This window comes from Dasypus novemcinctus, chromosome 4, assembly GCF_030445035.2.
Source record: "Dasypus novemcinctus isolate mDasNov1 chromosome 4, mDasNov1.1.hap2, whole genome shotgun sequence".
Classification (NCBI taxonomy): domain Eukaryota; kingdom Metazoa; phylum Chordata; class Mammalia; order Cingulata; family Dasypodidae; genus Dasypus; species Dasypus novemcinctus.
Genome location: NC_080676.1, coordinates 30,148,912 through 30,165,913, shown reverse-complemented (window position 1 = coordinate 30,165,913; position 17,002 = coordinate 30,148,912). Strand labels below are relative to the sequence as shown.

At 39.4% G+C, this 17,002-nt stretch overlaps 1 protein-coding gene across 5 annotated transcripts in view; it reads right to left on the bottom strand.

Annotated features, from left to right (window-relative positions):
- Positions 1 to 17,002, bottom strand: part of SCHIP1 (schwannomin interacting protein 1) — an 840,777-nt gene that overhangs the window by 16,343 nt on the left and 807,432 nt on the right. For all 5 annotated transcript variants that reach the window (XM_071214587.1, XM_058295204.2, XM_058295206.1 and 2 more), the window contains one exon: positions 10,180 to 10,298. In XM_071214587.1, coding sequence (XP_071070688.1) covers positions 10,180 to 10,298 — 119 coding nt within the window. The remainder of the gene's footprint in view (positions 1 to 10,179; positions 10,299 to 17,002) is intronic.

Sequence of the window (17,002 nt, the reverse complement as noted above, 5' to 3'; positions counted from 1 at the left end):
TGGACTGAAGACCAGAATGAGGCCTCTTCTGCTACTAAGAATAAAACAACCACCTCTTCCAGGAGCCAAATGAGGTTGTTTATTTTGGTTTTGATCTATTTTCATCTTAATTTTAAGGCCAAATGATGTCCAAGCAATACACATTCTGAAACAAGAGTTACATTTTTTGAGCATAGAAGGATGGAAAAAATTTACAAGTGAAAGGGAAAAAGAGGAGATGAAAAAGGAAAGCAAAATTGAACTCTCATGATACGAGATTTTAGTATATTATGGTGAAATAAGTGATGGGTGATTATGCAGCTAGAAAAAATACCTGTGAAAAAAGAAGTTAGGAAGATGGGCAAATGTTCCTGATGCATTGTTAACTGGAGAAAAGCAGACAGGTGTCTAAAACAGCAGGCATTGTATGATTCCAGCTTCGTAAACAAAAATGTGTGGCAATATAGGCTTGGAAAAAAATGGCAGAAAATATACCTAATATTTTTGGTTAAAACAAACAAACAAACTTGAATGCCTCTGAGTTGCCATGTGTGGGCATTTAGCAGGAATTATAAAAATGAAAAGGAAAGAGAATGGGAGAGTTGATGATTAGCTTTTTGTGTTGGAGAGAAGGCGAGGAGGATTAAGTGTTTGACAGCTGGAAGAGGATGGTTGTGCCTGACTCAGATTGTCTATTGAGTGGGGATGACTCACTGATGAGTCAGGCTGGGCTTCTGCTTTCGGTAGAGTGGTGGGGTGGCGGAAGAGCCTCCTAGAGGGCAGCGAGGGACATACTTGGTTGTAGGTGAAAAAAGTGGACGGACAGTTTGATTCAACTGTTGGCGCTGCCCCTCACCCCTGACATAACATTCACCTCCCTGGATCTGGAGTAAATTATAGACTTGAAAGTAATTGCTATAAATTTAACTGTGTTTTTAGAGCTAGCCTGCCTCTTCGTTTACTCTACTCAGCCCAGAGAGAGTTTGAACTTGATCAGACACACCTGCTGATGAGTTCCAGCTGTGGAAGCAATGCAGGTTAGGGGAGAAATGCTCAGCCCCTTCTCTGATGATAATCTTGCAGATGGGATTAAAACAAACAAACAAAAACAAACAAGGAGCAAAGAGTCAGCGCCTGCATATGTGGTGTTTCCCCCCCTTTATTAAGGAAGTTGTGGGCTTACAGAACAATAATGCATAAAATACAGGATTCCCACACACCACATACCACCAAGACTTATAATAGTGTGGAAGATCTGTTACAATGGATGATAGCAAATTTTAGAATTGTATTGTTAATTAAAGTCCATGGTTTAACTTAGGGTTCACTGTGTAGTTGTAGTTCCATGGATTTTGAGGGGTATGATTTCATTAGCTGAAAATCTTAATTGCAAATTAACATATACTCTTTTGAACACTGAATCACTGCTTTCACCACTTTCATGTTCAGGTTAAAAAACACCTGGGGGATGTGATTTAGGCCTGTTTCCACAGTAAGCTTTAGCTCAAAAACACTCTCTTGTAGGATTTAATGTAATCTAGGCAGTCACTAAAGGGACAGAGGTAGGTCTACTGAATTGCCCTGATTCTATAAAGTTGGCTGTTCACATTTGACCATCTTTAAAATCACGATGTGCCTTACAATCACGGCCACCCAGGCAGCTGGTGGCAAGACTGGATCACTGTACTGTAATGAAACCCCTTGGCCTACAAACCACAGAAGGGCCACCCAAGGGAGTAGTGGGCTCCAGCTGTTGTCCATGAATGACTTCTGAGAAGGTGAACCAGCTCCACCATCCACACATACAGAATGGGGGACAAGGGCTTGGCAGGTGAAACACAGCACTCTCCTGATGGAACTAAGGGTGATATTGAGAGAAAAGCAGACACTGACAACTCTGAGGGAAAGTGGTTAAATGGGGAGTTGGATTCTGAGTATGAACAAGTATTAGGACCACCTTAACCAATGTATTTCGTTTTTCTTTTTTCTTTTTTTGTACGCACAAGAGGCATGATAAACATCTATGTCCAAAGTTTACAAGGACTCTTTCAGTAACTAAAATGAAAATTCTAAGTGACAAGGTAGCACTGTGTCACTGTTTGTCAGTGGTTTTCCTTTTTTTTAGTTGTACGTAAAATAAGTTTGTCTTACAATCAAAGGGGTGTAAGGGTCCGTGTAAAAGGGTAAAATAAAAATACGAGCAAACACTAACACAGCACTAATTCTGGTCCAGGCACCCTCTGGAGGGTTTACATGTCACCCCCACAATAACCTGAAGAAGTAGGCCCAATCCCTACCCCTATTTTTACAGATGAGGAAACTGAGTCATAAGTTAGGTCACTTCTGCCTAAGGCCAAAGAGCTAGCAAGTGGCAGAGTCAAGGTTCAAACCCAGACCCTCTGGCTCTCAAGAGCCTGCTCCTTACCACCGCACCACAGCCTTCCTACTGCCCAGATCAGGAAAGAGCTGTGAAATGTGCTGTGAGGTGAAAAAACACAGTGATGAGCAGAACACGTGGGATCTACCACCTCAGGGGAGTCTGTGGAAGGTCAAATAAAAACCTGGGAACAGTGATTCCAGCGAGAGAAACTGGGAGACAAAGACTGGGGGACTGGTATATGAAGGAGATGAACTTTTTACGATGTTCTCAATTATATTGATTTTTTTCTTTTTTTTAAGGTTCCAGGGGCCAGGGATTGAACCTGGGACCTCATATGTAGGAAGCTGGCACTGAACCTTGAGCCACATTGGCTTTCCTGAGTTGCTTTTTTTCCCCTTCATTTGTTTTGCTTGTTGTTTGTTTTTGTTTTTTTAGGAGGCACTGGGAAGTGAACCTGGGACCTCTCATGTGGGAGGTGGGAGCTCAACTGCTTGAGCCACATCTGCTCCCCAATTATATTGACTTTTTAAAAACCATATATAAATATTCTACTAAAAATGCTTTAAAAATTATGGCTATTTGACCTTTATTCTCCCTGTTGTACTCTTTAGTAAACTGCAATATAAGGGTTCCTATGTCCATCAGAAATATCTTCTGTGGGTTTTTAATGCATGTAATAATCTGAATGAGAACAATCTGGGAGGCGCAGAGAAAATTTTATAACAAGATTGAAAAAAAAGGATTGTGCTAAACCTCTAGATGATACAAATCACCTGCAGCAGGGTAAAGATGTTTTCTAGTAGCAGCAAATGCTTTTGTGCCTTCTGCAAGGAGCTGGTTTTCATATAACCTGTGTGTCCAGACATGTGTGTGAAACTGTCCAAGGGGAAATTGCAGTAATAAAGTCATGATAACTTGTCAAAGGTGATATGCCAATGAAAAAGAATTCCTCAAAGCTCTTTTAATTAAACATTCAGCTGTCCACCAGAGCCATTTTTAAATAAAAAATGTAGCCCTGTGGCCTTTTTCTCCCTGTCTCCCATTCTTTTACAATAAGCTAAAGCAATTGAATTCTCATTGGTGATAAAAAAAAAAAAAAAAATCATAAGACAGGGTACAGCTGGTTATGCCTCTGGCAAGATGTCAAATTTCGCTTGCACAAAATTAATTGCCCCTAATTAAACTGAGGTCATTGGCATTATTGTAAAGTGAGGCTATTTATTAGACAAAGAAAATTTCACAAATACCAATTTGCTTTTCTTTTAGGTTTGTGAAAGAGAAGAATTGCTTACATAATTAAATTTGTTTTGTCATTTAATCTTATTACTCCTTAAAAGATCCGCTTGGAATCTTGCTTTACTTTTGAAATTGTGTAATATTTTAGAACATGAGAAGTAAACGTGGGGGAGTGCATAAAAAAGATGGGTTCTCTGTAGACTGCCTGGCTTTTCAAATAGAATAGACAAAGAATTCATAAGCTATCATTTGCAGGACTTTTAAAGCAGATTATTAGTACACATATATGAGGTTAATATGAAGTTTAAAAGATATGTTGCATGTTATGGTTAGGCTGCCCCTGCAAGCACCTATTATTTCAAGAAAGAGGCTATGAAAAGTGAAATTTCATTGCACTGAAACAAGGTAATCTCTTTCCTCATCCATGCTGGGCAGATGTGCCCACTCTGCTTACTTCTTCCAGGAAATAATGCAAAAATTATTAATGTTAAGAGAGAAGAGGATGATTCATTTTCCTGGCAAGATGACGTTGGTTTGACCTGTGATTTCATGGCAGATTATATATTCAGACTCTCAGCTCCTCCTATGCAAAGCTCCTGTGAATCCTATTTCTTAAAGCTCTGTCTAGATTCAGTGTTATCTGTCCATTTGGCACAGGCCCCGGGCTAAGTGTCCTCCCTCCCCCAGGCTCAAATACAAAAGGAGGAGGTGGGTGCCTCTTAATGGTCTTGTCTCAGCCATTCACCCATAAACCTGTGAGGATCAGAAAGAAAGGAGTTTGGATTTGGAGATGTTGGAATGGTTGAGATAAGGAAACAGTAATCATTATTCAAACCAGTTGCTCAAAAGTTCTCTGGGAATATCTGTTTTCCATAATATTCATAGTGTTTGGAGAGATGGGTTGAGTTATTCTAGGTTATACCATTTTATTGCATACTTTACGGAAAAGAATGTATTAGATTGCATTTATACTTATATGTACATAAATAATATCTATCTTGGAATAAGGTAAGAAAAGAGGGAAAATCAGATTTATTTTGTGGTTACTCTGCAAAAAGGAGAGTGGAAGAAGGCAGAGAAAGTTTTCTTCACAATGCCAAATCAGGGTGCAATGTCTGAGAAAATGAAAGATTTCCTAGATTTCTATTACCAATTGCTACTCAGCCTTGTGTTTCCAGAGCACCCAACCCAGTTTTCATCCCTTTAATAATACTAAGCTATATAGACTCAGAATCTGAAACATAATGCTGATTTAAGATTAATTCCGTGGTTAAAAAGGTAGGACGGTAAAGTATTATATTAGTAATAAAAGAAAGGGAATACTTATTTTTTCAAGAACATGACTAAACCTAATATTTCTTAGAAATCTTACTTGAGGAATAGGTAATTCTTTTTATTTTTTCATTTTCTCTAAGTTTTGAAAAACTTTTCATTGAAACATTTTTAAATAGAAAAAAATTACCACACAGTCTATCCGAAAAGGCTGATTATTAATGGGTTAACAAATTTTGAAGGAAGAAAATTTTACTTCCTAACTTCATCACATTTCAGTGTAAGTCAAATTTAATTAATTGAGTTATGAAGTAATTTCAAACATCCTTTTGCTGCAGTAGTAGGCATGAAATATCTTTATAGGATTACTGTAAGCATAGCTTACATTTAATAGTTTGCTACTCCTTTAAAAAGTGCTTTAGGAGATACCACCATCTAGAAAAATGCAGTGGGGCAGAAACCCAACACATAGCCGAGAAGGATTTACACTCACAAGGACCTGCTTACGTACCAGTCTCCTCAGCCCTCATGCTACTTCCTAATTTTTTACATAATGCATATGAAGTTAATTTTTACAAGGAAATGTACATCTTTTAAAAGACATGAACAAAGTTCCATTATGTTGCCAAAGACCCTGCTCAGCTGCGTGGGCCCTGTTAGTTAATTTTAAATTCTCAGCCTCATTTAAAATTAAGTATTGGGCTCTTCAGAGTTATAAATTCATATAAGATAAATCTGTTTTTTAAATCCATATAAGCCTCCATGTTTATTTAACTAATGCAACACATTCTCTGGTGCAATTTGGAGTTGTTTATGTATGGATGACCTCCCAGTTGTGACAGCCTCACTACTGTAAGCAAGAAGGAAGTATTTTCATCTCAATGAAGAATTCCAGGGACTGTAATACACTAGAAAACACGGACTCTAATAGGGATCGGGAATATGGGTTATCTCTTATGCCATTACTGAGGGAGGGTTCATAGGCATTCTTTGCAGACTACATTTATAGTGATAAAGGGGTATTTCTTAGAAATATTTACTGTCATTATTAACCATAATCCTAAGGGGGATCCAAAAGTCATCGTGTTCTCACAGTGGATGATCTCATTCCAGAATGAGGAGACGAAAACATCTGAAAGAACAGGATATAAATAATCTTCCTTATGGTGAGTTGACACATGCAGCTTGTTATGAGCGACTGTGAAATATATATGTTTGGATATCTGTGTTTTCAATTGGGTTAGATGACTCTGCGGCCTTCAGATTTTGCTCTGTCAACAGAATGGAGGTGGGCTTCCAGGTCTTGGAGGGGAGGGATGGGGAGAGGCACCAAGGGGTAGGGTTTGAGAGGCGCTAACGGGAAGGAATAGGGGAGAATTTTCTAGGCAGGGGTCTCCTGAACCAAAGGAGGATTGCTTTGGGTTTAGGATTTTTGCAACAGGATTTTATTTAAGAAAGTAATTCTGCTGTTAAAAATATTGAAAACCTTCGGGCGACTTCTAGATAAGCATGGCATAGTGAACACATGTATTTATCTACTCTCTCTTCTGAAATCCTACTAAATTGGGTTAAAGAAAGAAAGAAGATATAAACCTACATGGACAAAGAAAATGGAAAAGCAAACAACAGCAGACAAGAGTTTGGCAAAATTCTGGAGAGCAGAATGCAGATGCAGTGAGAGGTATTTCGGCTTAGCTAACTCAATTTGCTAGGTGTCTGAAGGGATCCTGGAAATGCTCAGGTACCTCTGGGTGAAAACAGTGCTTGAACATCTAGAAAGACCATTTAGATCTTCTCTTCCCCATGCCCAGTCATGGCCTGGCAAAATCAGGAAGTTTACTATTAATATCTTAAGAGGCTGAATCAGAGAGGTGACGGACTAAGGCACATTCAGGCACAGCTGAGGCGGTAATGAGGTGCCTTCCTGAAAACAAGGGGCTTATAGGAAACTCTCCACACTGAACGTCTACCTTTCCTTGCTGGTGTCTTAAAACCCTGGCAACCAACCAGGCTTAAAACCCCTCTGCATGATGTAGACGCCCCTCCCCATGGCAACTCCCAGCCCAAGAGAAAAGATATTTTAGATACTTTTATTTGGTACACCCCAATAAAACAGTTGGGTTTTTATCTGACCATTCTAAAGTAAAGTTCACCATTCATTTCACAAATATTTATTGACTATGTACTAGGCACTATTTTAGGCAATGATTATGATAGTAAAAAAAACAAAGACAACTCTCTTGAAGCTAACATTTTAGTGCTGGAAGAAAAATTAAAATATATACAATACAATGCCAGGTGGTGCTAAGGGTCACAAAGAAAAATAAAGCAGGGGAAAAGGAGAAAAGGTGATGGGTATGTGGGTGTTTACTTTTAATAGGGTGGTCAGGGAAGGTCTCCTTGAGGAGATCAAATATATCAACAAGTCCCAACCCACTCACAGTGCTTACAAAGAGCTTTTAGTGCCTTATATTTTTAGTTATTAATGGACAGAAATCAAAACAAACAAAAAAATAAACTCAGAAAATATCACCAACAAGGTATGTATCAAAGGAAAACATTTTAAACGATTTAACTAAAATTAATATCTTCAGTGAAATGAGAAATTATCATGCTAAAACTTTTGAAAAAGAAAATGGACAAATTCTTAGAAAAATACAACTCATTAGAACTGACTCAAGAAGAAATAAAGAGCTTTTCCACTAAAGAAATGCAAGCAGTAGTTAAAGCAAAAACAAACACAAACACAAGGCCCTTACAGTTTTACAGGTCTGTTCTACCAAACTTTCCAGAAACAGATCATTCCAGGATTATACAAACTTTTCTTAGACAATACAAAAGAGGGAATACTCCCCCTAATTCCTTTTATGGAGTAAAACCAGACAAAGATACTTTGAGAAAGGAAAACAACATACCCATTCCATTCAAGAATACAGATGTAACAATCCTGAACAAAATGCTATAAATCAAATCTAATAGTGTCTGAAAAGTGATAATACCCCACAACCAAATTAGGTTTATACTAGGACAGCAAGGGTGGTTCAATATTTTGAAAATCTATAAATGAAATTTACCACGTTAACAGATAATTATAGTGTAATAATGGAATATAATATAACAGTAAAAAACCATGGGCCAGGAAAGGGAAACATGAGGCAATTTTAATTTTAGGACAAATGATAAAATTCTGTTTCAAGTAATCACAGTTTACAACATAGTTTAGCTGTGAATAACATATGGTTTTGATAATGTAAACATTATCTATTTGACCCCAAACTGTAAAATAATTTATTTAGGGAGAGTGGCTGGGGAAGAGGGAGACCTAAATTCCAAAAGTTTTCTATACTAAGTAGTCAAATAGATGGCTATTTAAAAGGGAAAGCTAAAAAAATAAGTGTTTTGTTTAGAGATATATAGATAAATACCAGGAGAAACAGCAGAGGCATTATAAAGTTATTGCTTCTTAGAGTGAGACAGGAATAAAGAGGAAATAGGACAGGCGCCTGTTGTTTTCTTTGGTGTTATTTTAAGTGTGTAGTCATTATCAATTCCATTTGACTGTTAAAGTTACATATATATAACTTTGATTTTAAAAACAAAAACCTCCCATTTGTACCCTATGGATTGACACTGCTGAACAAAGAGATGGGCTTCTTTACCATAACTCCGTAGAGCCATTAGAGAGCAGCAGTGACCTTGACGACCAAGGGTCCAATGGCCTCATTTTATACGATGAGGAAGCTGAGGCATGGAGAAACTAGACTGTTGGGTTCTCAAAGTTAGAAGCAGATGAGGGCTAACCCTCAGGTCTCCCAGGCCCTAGGCCAGACTGCTTCCTGCTACCTCTCCCTCAGGGAGACAACAGATGCTCCCACAACAAAGGGGAAGGCTGGCCTTCCGGCTCTAAAATGCTACCTGGGAGAAGCAAAGGAACATCATGAGATCAGAATGGCACCCAGCAGAGGAAGGGATGTCCTAACACTGCCTGACCAAACTGGAGCTCCTGCTTGGGATGCACTGACCTGGCTGCAGTGCCTTGCAAGTACACACACGTGAGCATGTGCTTGCTTTCTGATTTTTGTTGATTAGATGAATCTCTAAGGAACAGACTGAAATACAAGGGTTATAAAGTCAGCTAGGATAGATTGAGACCAGGGGTTCTTAACCAGGGGTCCATAGACCCCTTAAGATTTCAGGGGGTCCATGAGCTTGAATTGAAAATTCGAACAAATAAACAACCAAAACCCACAACATTATTCTTGTGGGGACGTGTTTGTGCAGATGTGATCTATTTATTTAAATAATACACAGTATAGCATGGACTTAGTAAGGGGTCCGTGGTTTTCACCTGACTGGCAAAGGGGACCTAGTATTATTCAGGATATAGTTGCTGTTAAAGAGCCCAAAGCAAGACCAGAGAAACAGAGGATCGGGAGAATACTGATGCATCTTCAGTTGCTACCATCTTTATGAAAGCAATGCTTCTCCACGTGCTTCGATCATTTGAAACCCCTTTATTGGTAAACCTTTTGCGGTCCGCCTATACAATCACTACTCAGAGTGTGCCCGAAGGAGCAGCGTCGTGGGCATCAGCTGGGAGCTTGTTCGGACTACAGAATCTTAAGCCCCACTTAAACCTACCGAATCAGAATCTGAACTTTAACAAAATCCCCAGGTGATCCTGGTGCACATTAAGGTTCGAAAAGCTCTGATCTACAGGTTTGTTTATTAGGTAACACTGTAATTTTAAAAACTGCCATTAGAAGCTATACAATTGACCAATAATATCCTGAAATGAGTTAAGATAAATGAGCAATGATGTCCTGAAATACATTCAGATAAAGAAAAGATAACTGGAGGACAGGTTAAGAACTGTAACAAGCAATGAATGTTCAAAGGGGGAGTTCTACTTCTGTTACCAGTATTCACTGCCATCACATTTATCAGGAGGGTGATGCTGGAAGCTTTGGGACTGTTTAATGGGAAACCTGGTGTTCGGCCACACTTCTCTAAACTTCGGCCAGCTTGCTTAAGAGTGTGACTTGATTCCCTCATCACAGTGCAACATCAGTATTGTGTCTAGAAAAAAAATGAAATATAGAAATCTGACCTCAAGTGGCTGGGCAAATGGGGGGAAAAAAAGAAAAAAAAAGTGGGGAGTGGTCTGTGTAAAAGCCAGATAAAGGTGGCAGTATTATGGGATGGGGGGAAGGAGAAAATCACACAAGGACCTAACAGATATCTTTCATGAGACATATAGTTAGATGAGAAAATCCATTAAATACATATTAGAAAATCAAAAGAACACTCACCGAGAGGAAAGGCTTGGCTTCCCACTTTTGCTACAGCTGGTATATATTCCTGGACCATCATCAAAGAAGCTTCCAAGTGCCAACTTCTGTCTGATAGATTCTCTCTCATTTTTCTGTGCCTAAAAGTTCAGGAAAATAAAGTGCCGATAAACAGGCAGATACATCACAACCAGTTAGGCAGCCTAACTGCTAAAGGGTTGTAACATTAGATGAAAAAAATAAATAAATAGGCCACAGCACAAGAGCATTTGAATTATAGAAGCTAAATTAAACCGGTCTCTACAGGTTCCACCTCTGTGAGCGATTTCAATTCTTCAGAGTCCTTTATGATCTCTAGTTTAGGTAATCATGAATGTGGTGCTAAATGACTTTCACCAGGAGAGAACTATTTATACTTAGTGCTGTAATCTTTCTTCCAACTACCTGCTAAATATGGCAGAGTGACATGGCAAATGCTTTCTCCTCTATGCAATGGCTTTTGCTACCCTAAATGTGGACTTCACCAGATCTTGTCTAATCTCTTCCTTATTTGGTCTCTTCAGTCCACTTTTTCTACGGCAGGAGCATTTGCTCCTTCAGCCAGTGTGCCCAGCAAGTGACTGAGCCTCTCTATGTGGTGCCAGGTGCTACCCTACAACGCTGGGGACAGAACCAAGGCCAAGACCGACACAACCCCTGCCTCTACCAAGTTTACACTCTTGTTGGGGATACTGTTTCCTTTCAAGAGTTATCCTGCTCGCATCAGGTTTAGAAACACTGAAAATAGTGTCTGGAATAGCTGAAGAGTTCTAATTGGGCCCATCTGTTTCATATTTTGAAGGGAAGTCAGGTCGGTTTGCATAGGAAAAGGATTTGGTAAACTATACTACTGTGATAATTTTGACATGTTTACAACACTTTGTTTCCCATAAAAGCCCCATAAGAACTCACCATGCTGAACTTTTAAACCCTTTAAACAACAGGAGAGCAGATTAGAAATGATTTCCTTAGTTAAAAATAAAACTATAAAAAACAAACATAATGCATCAGAAATCCTGGGTTGAGGCCAAGATCCTGGTTTTCTTTTTTGGGACGATGAGGACTGTGAGGAGTACCATTTTAATGTTCTGAGCAGCAGGTTAAAGCCTATGCTGAATAAATTACACACGTGACCATGTCATGAGGTGCATGAGGTACGGAAGGCAAGGCGGGTGCCTTGACTCTCCCAGGAGGAGGTTCTGGAACCACATGTGCTGCAACCATCACCCTGAAGTCAAATGCAAAAGCTCTGAGCATCACTGTGTCAGAAAAACAAAAATGCACAAGATATTGGAAGGGCTAGCTGGAAAATGACTTAATTCCATCCCCAAGTGAAGGACAGGATGTAGTTTAAGGTTACTCTCTCCAATATGGTAGTTAGTAGTCACATGTAGCTATTTACATTTAAACTTAAAATGCAACTAAAATAAAAAACTCAGTTTCTCAGTCACACTGGCTGCACTTCAAGTGCTCAACAGCCAGCAGTGGCTTGTGGCTACCATACTGGACAGTACAGAATAAAATAGCTCACAGCACCGTACCACTAAGACAGGGGGTTCCCACTGCCAGCTGCAACAGGAGGCATCTCAATCCCTGTTGGTCATGGACATATCATTTCAGTAGTTCCCAAGACTTGTAGTCAGAAGAAAGCTCATCTCGAGTCTCCTCTCCACTATCACTTTTAAAATTTTGGACACCATAAGCTTTCTTTCAACTTTCACATTTAGTAATATACCTATATGGATAATATATTTGTAGCTATCTTCTATTTATTTAGACACTTCCCCATTTGGGCCTTTGTAGCTATCTCTACATCACTATTTCTATTTATTTAGGTACTTCCCCATTTGGGCATATACCAATAGAATGTGCCATAACAGGTGCTATTGTATTTGTGTTTGTGTGTGCATAATATAGCCACAAAGTCAAAGACTGCTTTTATACAGTTACAGATGTAATGCCGATTTTATATTTTTTTCCTGGGCTGGTAGAGCACTGAGCCCTGAGAAAGTCACCATAAGGTTGTACAGAGAAGCAAGAATGCTTTTAATTTCACTAACCACTTGCAAGGCGTTCTGCTGGGACCCTTAATTAATTAAAGCAAACCACCCTTCCAGATCAGCAGGGTTAGTACTTATGATGGTCCAACCAAAACAGAACCACATTCTTGACATCTTTATTTAAAAATAATTCATTTCAAATTCCTCATATCTTCCAGTCAGTGAACCTATTTCTCAATCCACATGTCAGACAAAGGAGATTCTCACCCAGTGTCCTCCACAGTCAGAAAACTGTTGAGTGGAACTGAATATCCAAATTTAACATTGGTAGATAACAACACTGCATGTTAATAGCTAACTTTTCAACAACATGCTGCTGTCCAAAGCTAGCCTGGGGCCTGGCAGATGTTTTATTTAAAGAAAACACCTATCCCAAGTGTGAATGTGTGACTACACCTTTGGTTTCATGTCTATCTTTCCTGATTATCTTGGTGCAAGGATACAGATACAGGAGGTGGCCTTAAAAATGGCTCTATTTACATTAGTTAAGATTCTTTACACTGGAACATGTCACTAACAGTTTATAGAGGACTGTTTTATAATACACTTTGTTTTCCTCCCTCCCAACCCCTCCTCTTTCCCGGTATCCCACTGAACACATAAAGAAAAGTATAAAAACAATATATAAATGTCTCCCACAATCCCACCTCTTCAAGTCCACTGCTAACATGTTATTATATTTCCTTCTATCTTTTTTAACTTTTTATCTTATGTATGTATATTTACCTTGCTTATAAAGTTGAGATCTTATGTTGTTTATTATATTTTTGAGAATTTCCTTCATATTATTTAATATTCTTTAAAACAAAAAATTTTAATGGATGATATTCTATCATATGGAGTTACCCTCTATTGTTAGCCATTTGGGTTGTGTCCAATTAAAAATAACATGCAAGTTAGTATTTTTACATAAATCCTTAACCACATGACTGATTATTTCCCTAGGATAAGTTCCTGGAGTGGAATTAGCAGATCAACTGAGTGTGAACATTTGTTGAGGCTCTTAACACATTCTGTCACATTGCTCTAGAGAAAAGCTGTTCCAATTTACAGTCCCAGCAGCAATACAGAGTGTGGGTGCAGCTCTCACTATATCCTGGCTAACAGTGAGTACTGTCACTTAAAAAAAATGTTTTTGATTTGATAGGCAAAAAGTGGTATTCTATTCATTTTAATTTCTTTAATTACCAGCAAGATTAGATATTTAAATGTTTTTTTAGTTACTGTATTTTCTCTTCTCTGAATTACTTATTCCAAACTTCTTATTTTTTAAAAAAGGTCTGAGAATTTTCAAAAATTTTATTAAGGTTTTTAGTCTTTTTGAGTTTTAAAGCTAAGTGTTCCATACTAAGTAAATAGACTGCCTCTTCTGCAGTGTGGTTGTTGGCTTTTGGGCTGAGGAGGTCCTCCTGGGCCCAGAGGTTAAAGATCTCACATGATGTTGGAGGATCAACTGCGAGAATTTATGGAAACGGCTTTTCAGCCATACGTGGCCCATGGTAAGCCCAAAATAAGTAGTAGCTATTATGGTTAATCCTCCAACAACTTCTGATTTGAAGAAGAGGATATTAAGGGTGAGAAAAGTCACCCAGCTGTTAGGTCAAAGAGGTGGGATTAGAGCCCAAGCTTTCTGGTCCCAGATTTTTGCACTTCTCCACACTGAAGAGTTGGGTACTTAGGCTACTAATGGAGGACACGGTGTTAGGGATCCAATAGGAGACGTAAAGGGTTAACGGATCCACTTCTTTCCTGGGATGGATGTGATGCTTTCTCAGAAAAGTAGAATGCACTTGGTTGCAAAGCATACATATCAAGGCCTAATCATCATAACGAATATTTACAATTCAATTATCTTCTCATCAGAGCCACTTTTCTGGATACCACTGCAGAATTTTCCTTTTGGAACAAATGCGATTCCTAACATTTCAGTAACCATCATTAAATTGACTAGCAAAATATAGGTTCTTCTCATAAAGCCCAACATTTGGAGTCTAATTTCCTTCCTGTTGCTCACATGTGTAAGATGTGTGTGTGTGTGTGTGTGTGTGTGTGTGTGTGTAGTTTCAAAGGCCTTTTGTTCTCTAAGGAATTATACCTGCAGGGCAATTATGTCCTCTAACCCCCAAAGCCCAAAGACATTCCCTGGTGAGGCAGCTAGAAATAAGGGTAAAGGGAGAGGGTGACTCAACACTACACTGTTTGTGCTTATGGGCAAGCGGAGACTTGTCCCTTCCTAAAAGAGCCTCGGAATTACCCTGGTCAAACAAAAGTAAAACACCTAAAATTGATATTGCTAGCAAAAAGCAAAAGGGTGACTGAGGAATACTGGCTTATCACTATGAGACAGAAAAGCTATTCAGACCAAGGTGAGAGTAAAAATGTGCTTAGAGACCATTATCCAGCCTCAGGCAGTTTATTGTCCTTGCTGAAATCCCCACTGCCACCCCCTGTGCCTGGGCAGATAAGGCTCACAATGGCGCCACGTGAGCTGCCATCTTAGAACACAGACTACTGAGCTTTTTTAGACCCCAAACACCAATGCTCAGCATTTCCCACTGTGCCACTGCGCTGCTGCAATACCCCAAATTGACAAGAACAAAGATATGCATTTAGTAAAAAGAAATAAAAGGCAAAATGGTTCTGCCTAAGTAGATAAAGTCTATCCCCAAATCTAACACGTCTCCAGAGCCTCTCTCTACTTTCTCAGGGCGCAGCCTTGCCACACCAACACCGCTCCTGCATTCCTGGCCCGGGTCACCAGGATAGCCTTCTAGGCATCGTGATGTGATCGCCTTGCTAGCAGCATCCTGGTGTCTGAGAAGCAGGGACTACCCAGCCCTTCACATGCTAATGTGTGCATAAATCTGTAAGTAGAAGAATGGGTCTTTTCTACATTTCCAAATTTATTTAATTGACAACTGTATTTTTCAGGAGGCATCTTCAGGGCCACTAAGGTTCTCAAGAACTCAGTTCAGGAAATCACGTCCTAAGCGTAACCCCAAAGCCAGCTGGTGCTCAGGACAATGCAATGAGCTGCTTCCTTCTGACTCTTCCGGAAGTGACGAAATCCACACCGCTGCCAGGAAGGGCCTGTCTGACCAAGGCAAGAGGTCCCTTAAACACCCAAAGGACGGATGTACTTAGAGAAGCTTAGCCTAGAGAAGTGGGGGACCTGCTTGATGAGTACAGCATGGTGAGGCTGTGGAAATAAAAGCAGATGGAAGCTTTGGAGCAGGAATCTTCTGGGCCTCGATGGGATTTGGTTGTAGGAAAGAGGAATGAGAGAAAGGAAAATGTTTTCCCCAAATTTCCTGTCTGCTAGCTCCTCCCTAGATTGATCATCCCTTCCTCTCCAGCTCCATTTGTTTCTTATTTTCATATGTTCACCATAGGAACGGAAATAGACTTTGTTGTTTTTTTTATTATCAACTGTATTTGCTTTATAATACTGTCTTAGCATTCGACTCACTACTAACCTCTGCCAAGGCCTTGCAGGATGTCTGTTTTGAATCAATTCAGGATCCACTTGTTCCAGTGCAATCTATTGCCTAGTGATATCTAGCCTCGTCTCCATTAGCAGCATCCACCAGGGAATGCTGCTGGTATTCTGGAGTTCCCTGTGGAAAAGTGCTCTTCCTTTAGGAAAATGGTAGTCACTCTTGTTTCTTCCCTCAGCTTGTAAGATAGCTTTTCTCCAACAATTATAGGCGGCATTAGCGTGTGGGCAAGTCAGAGGCTTTTAAACATTATAAACCATTAGCACAGAGCTTATTTGTTCATTAGGAAAAATTTATTATTTTCTTTACAACAAAATAGCCAATAAGACCCAAATTTACTGATGGTACTTTCTTGAATATTTTTCAGTATCAATGATTTATCGCTGAGAGAAACTGGGTTATCACAAGACCAAAAGATGGAAACAGTATTCCACAAGAAAATAAACCGTATGCCTGTGAATGTCAAGTACATAAATACTCATACCATGCAGGTTATTTCATATTCTTGCATCTTATTTTTATCCTCTGGGAAGAACTTTTAATTATTAATGAAAATATAAGTTAAATCATAGTATTTTTTCCATTTATCACTGAATGAGTGTTAGGTCTGGAAACTTTCCTTTAATTTTGTATTTCTGACATTTTCCATTTCAGAAACCTATACCAAACATTCCAGAAAGCTCATGATGAGCGGCTAAGCACAGGTTTCCTGAAATGCTGATGCAGTCGCCCATCTTTGCATCCTTGCAACCAATCTTCCTAAACAAGCTTTTCAAGACTCGATGTCAGCCTAGAATGCTGTTGGTCAACATTGAAGCCTCTGGATTCAACTCACTTGGTATGGGAGAGCTGGCCTTGGGTACTTAAAGGACTCAGGGTCCAGGGTCTCCCGACATGTGTTTCAGTTGACAATGGGCAAACTCAAAAGTCTAGAGGACGGAGACGTTTGTTTGCAATCAGTTCCACCGTGAGGATGGCTTTGCCTGGTACTGGCTATATATCCCCTCCTTGTGCTACAGAACGAAAACAGGCAGAGAGAGGTACTCTTGAACAAAGTCCCTGCACTGGAACACTGGAACCGTTAAGGACCAAAGCAAAGGTATTGAGCAAACTCCTAGGGTTGAAGTTCAGTAACCGCTAAATGCAAACTTTGGTGAAGATGAAGGAGCCCAATGTGCAAGCCACAAAGGTCCTGCTGTAGTGACAAGAGTTTCGACATTACATCCAAAAGGGATAGAGCTGAAAACC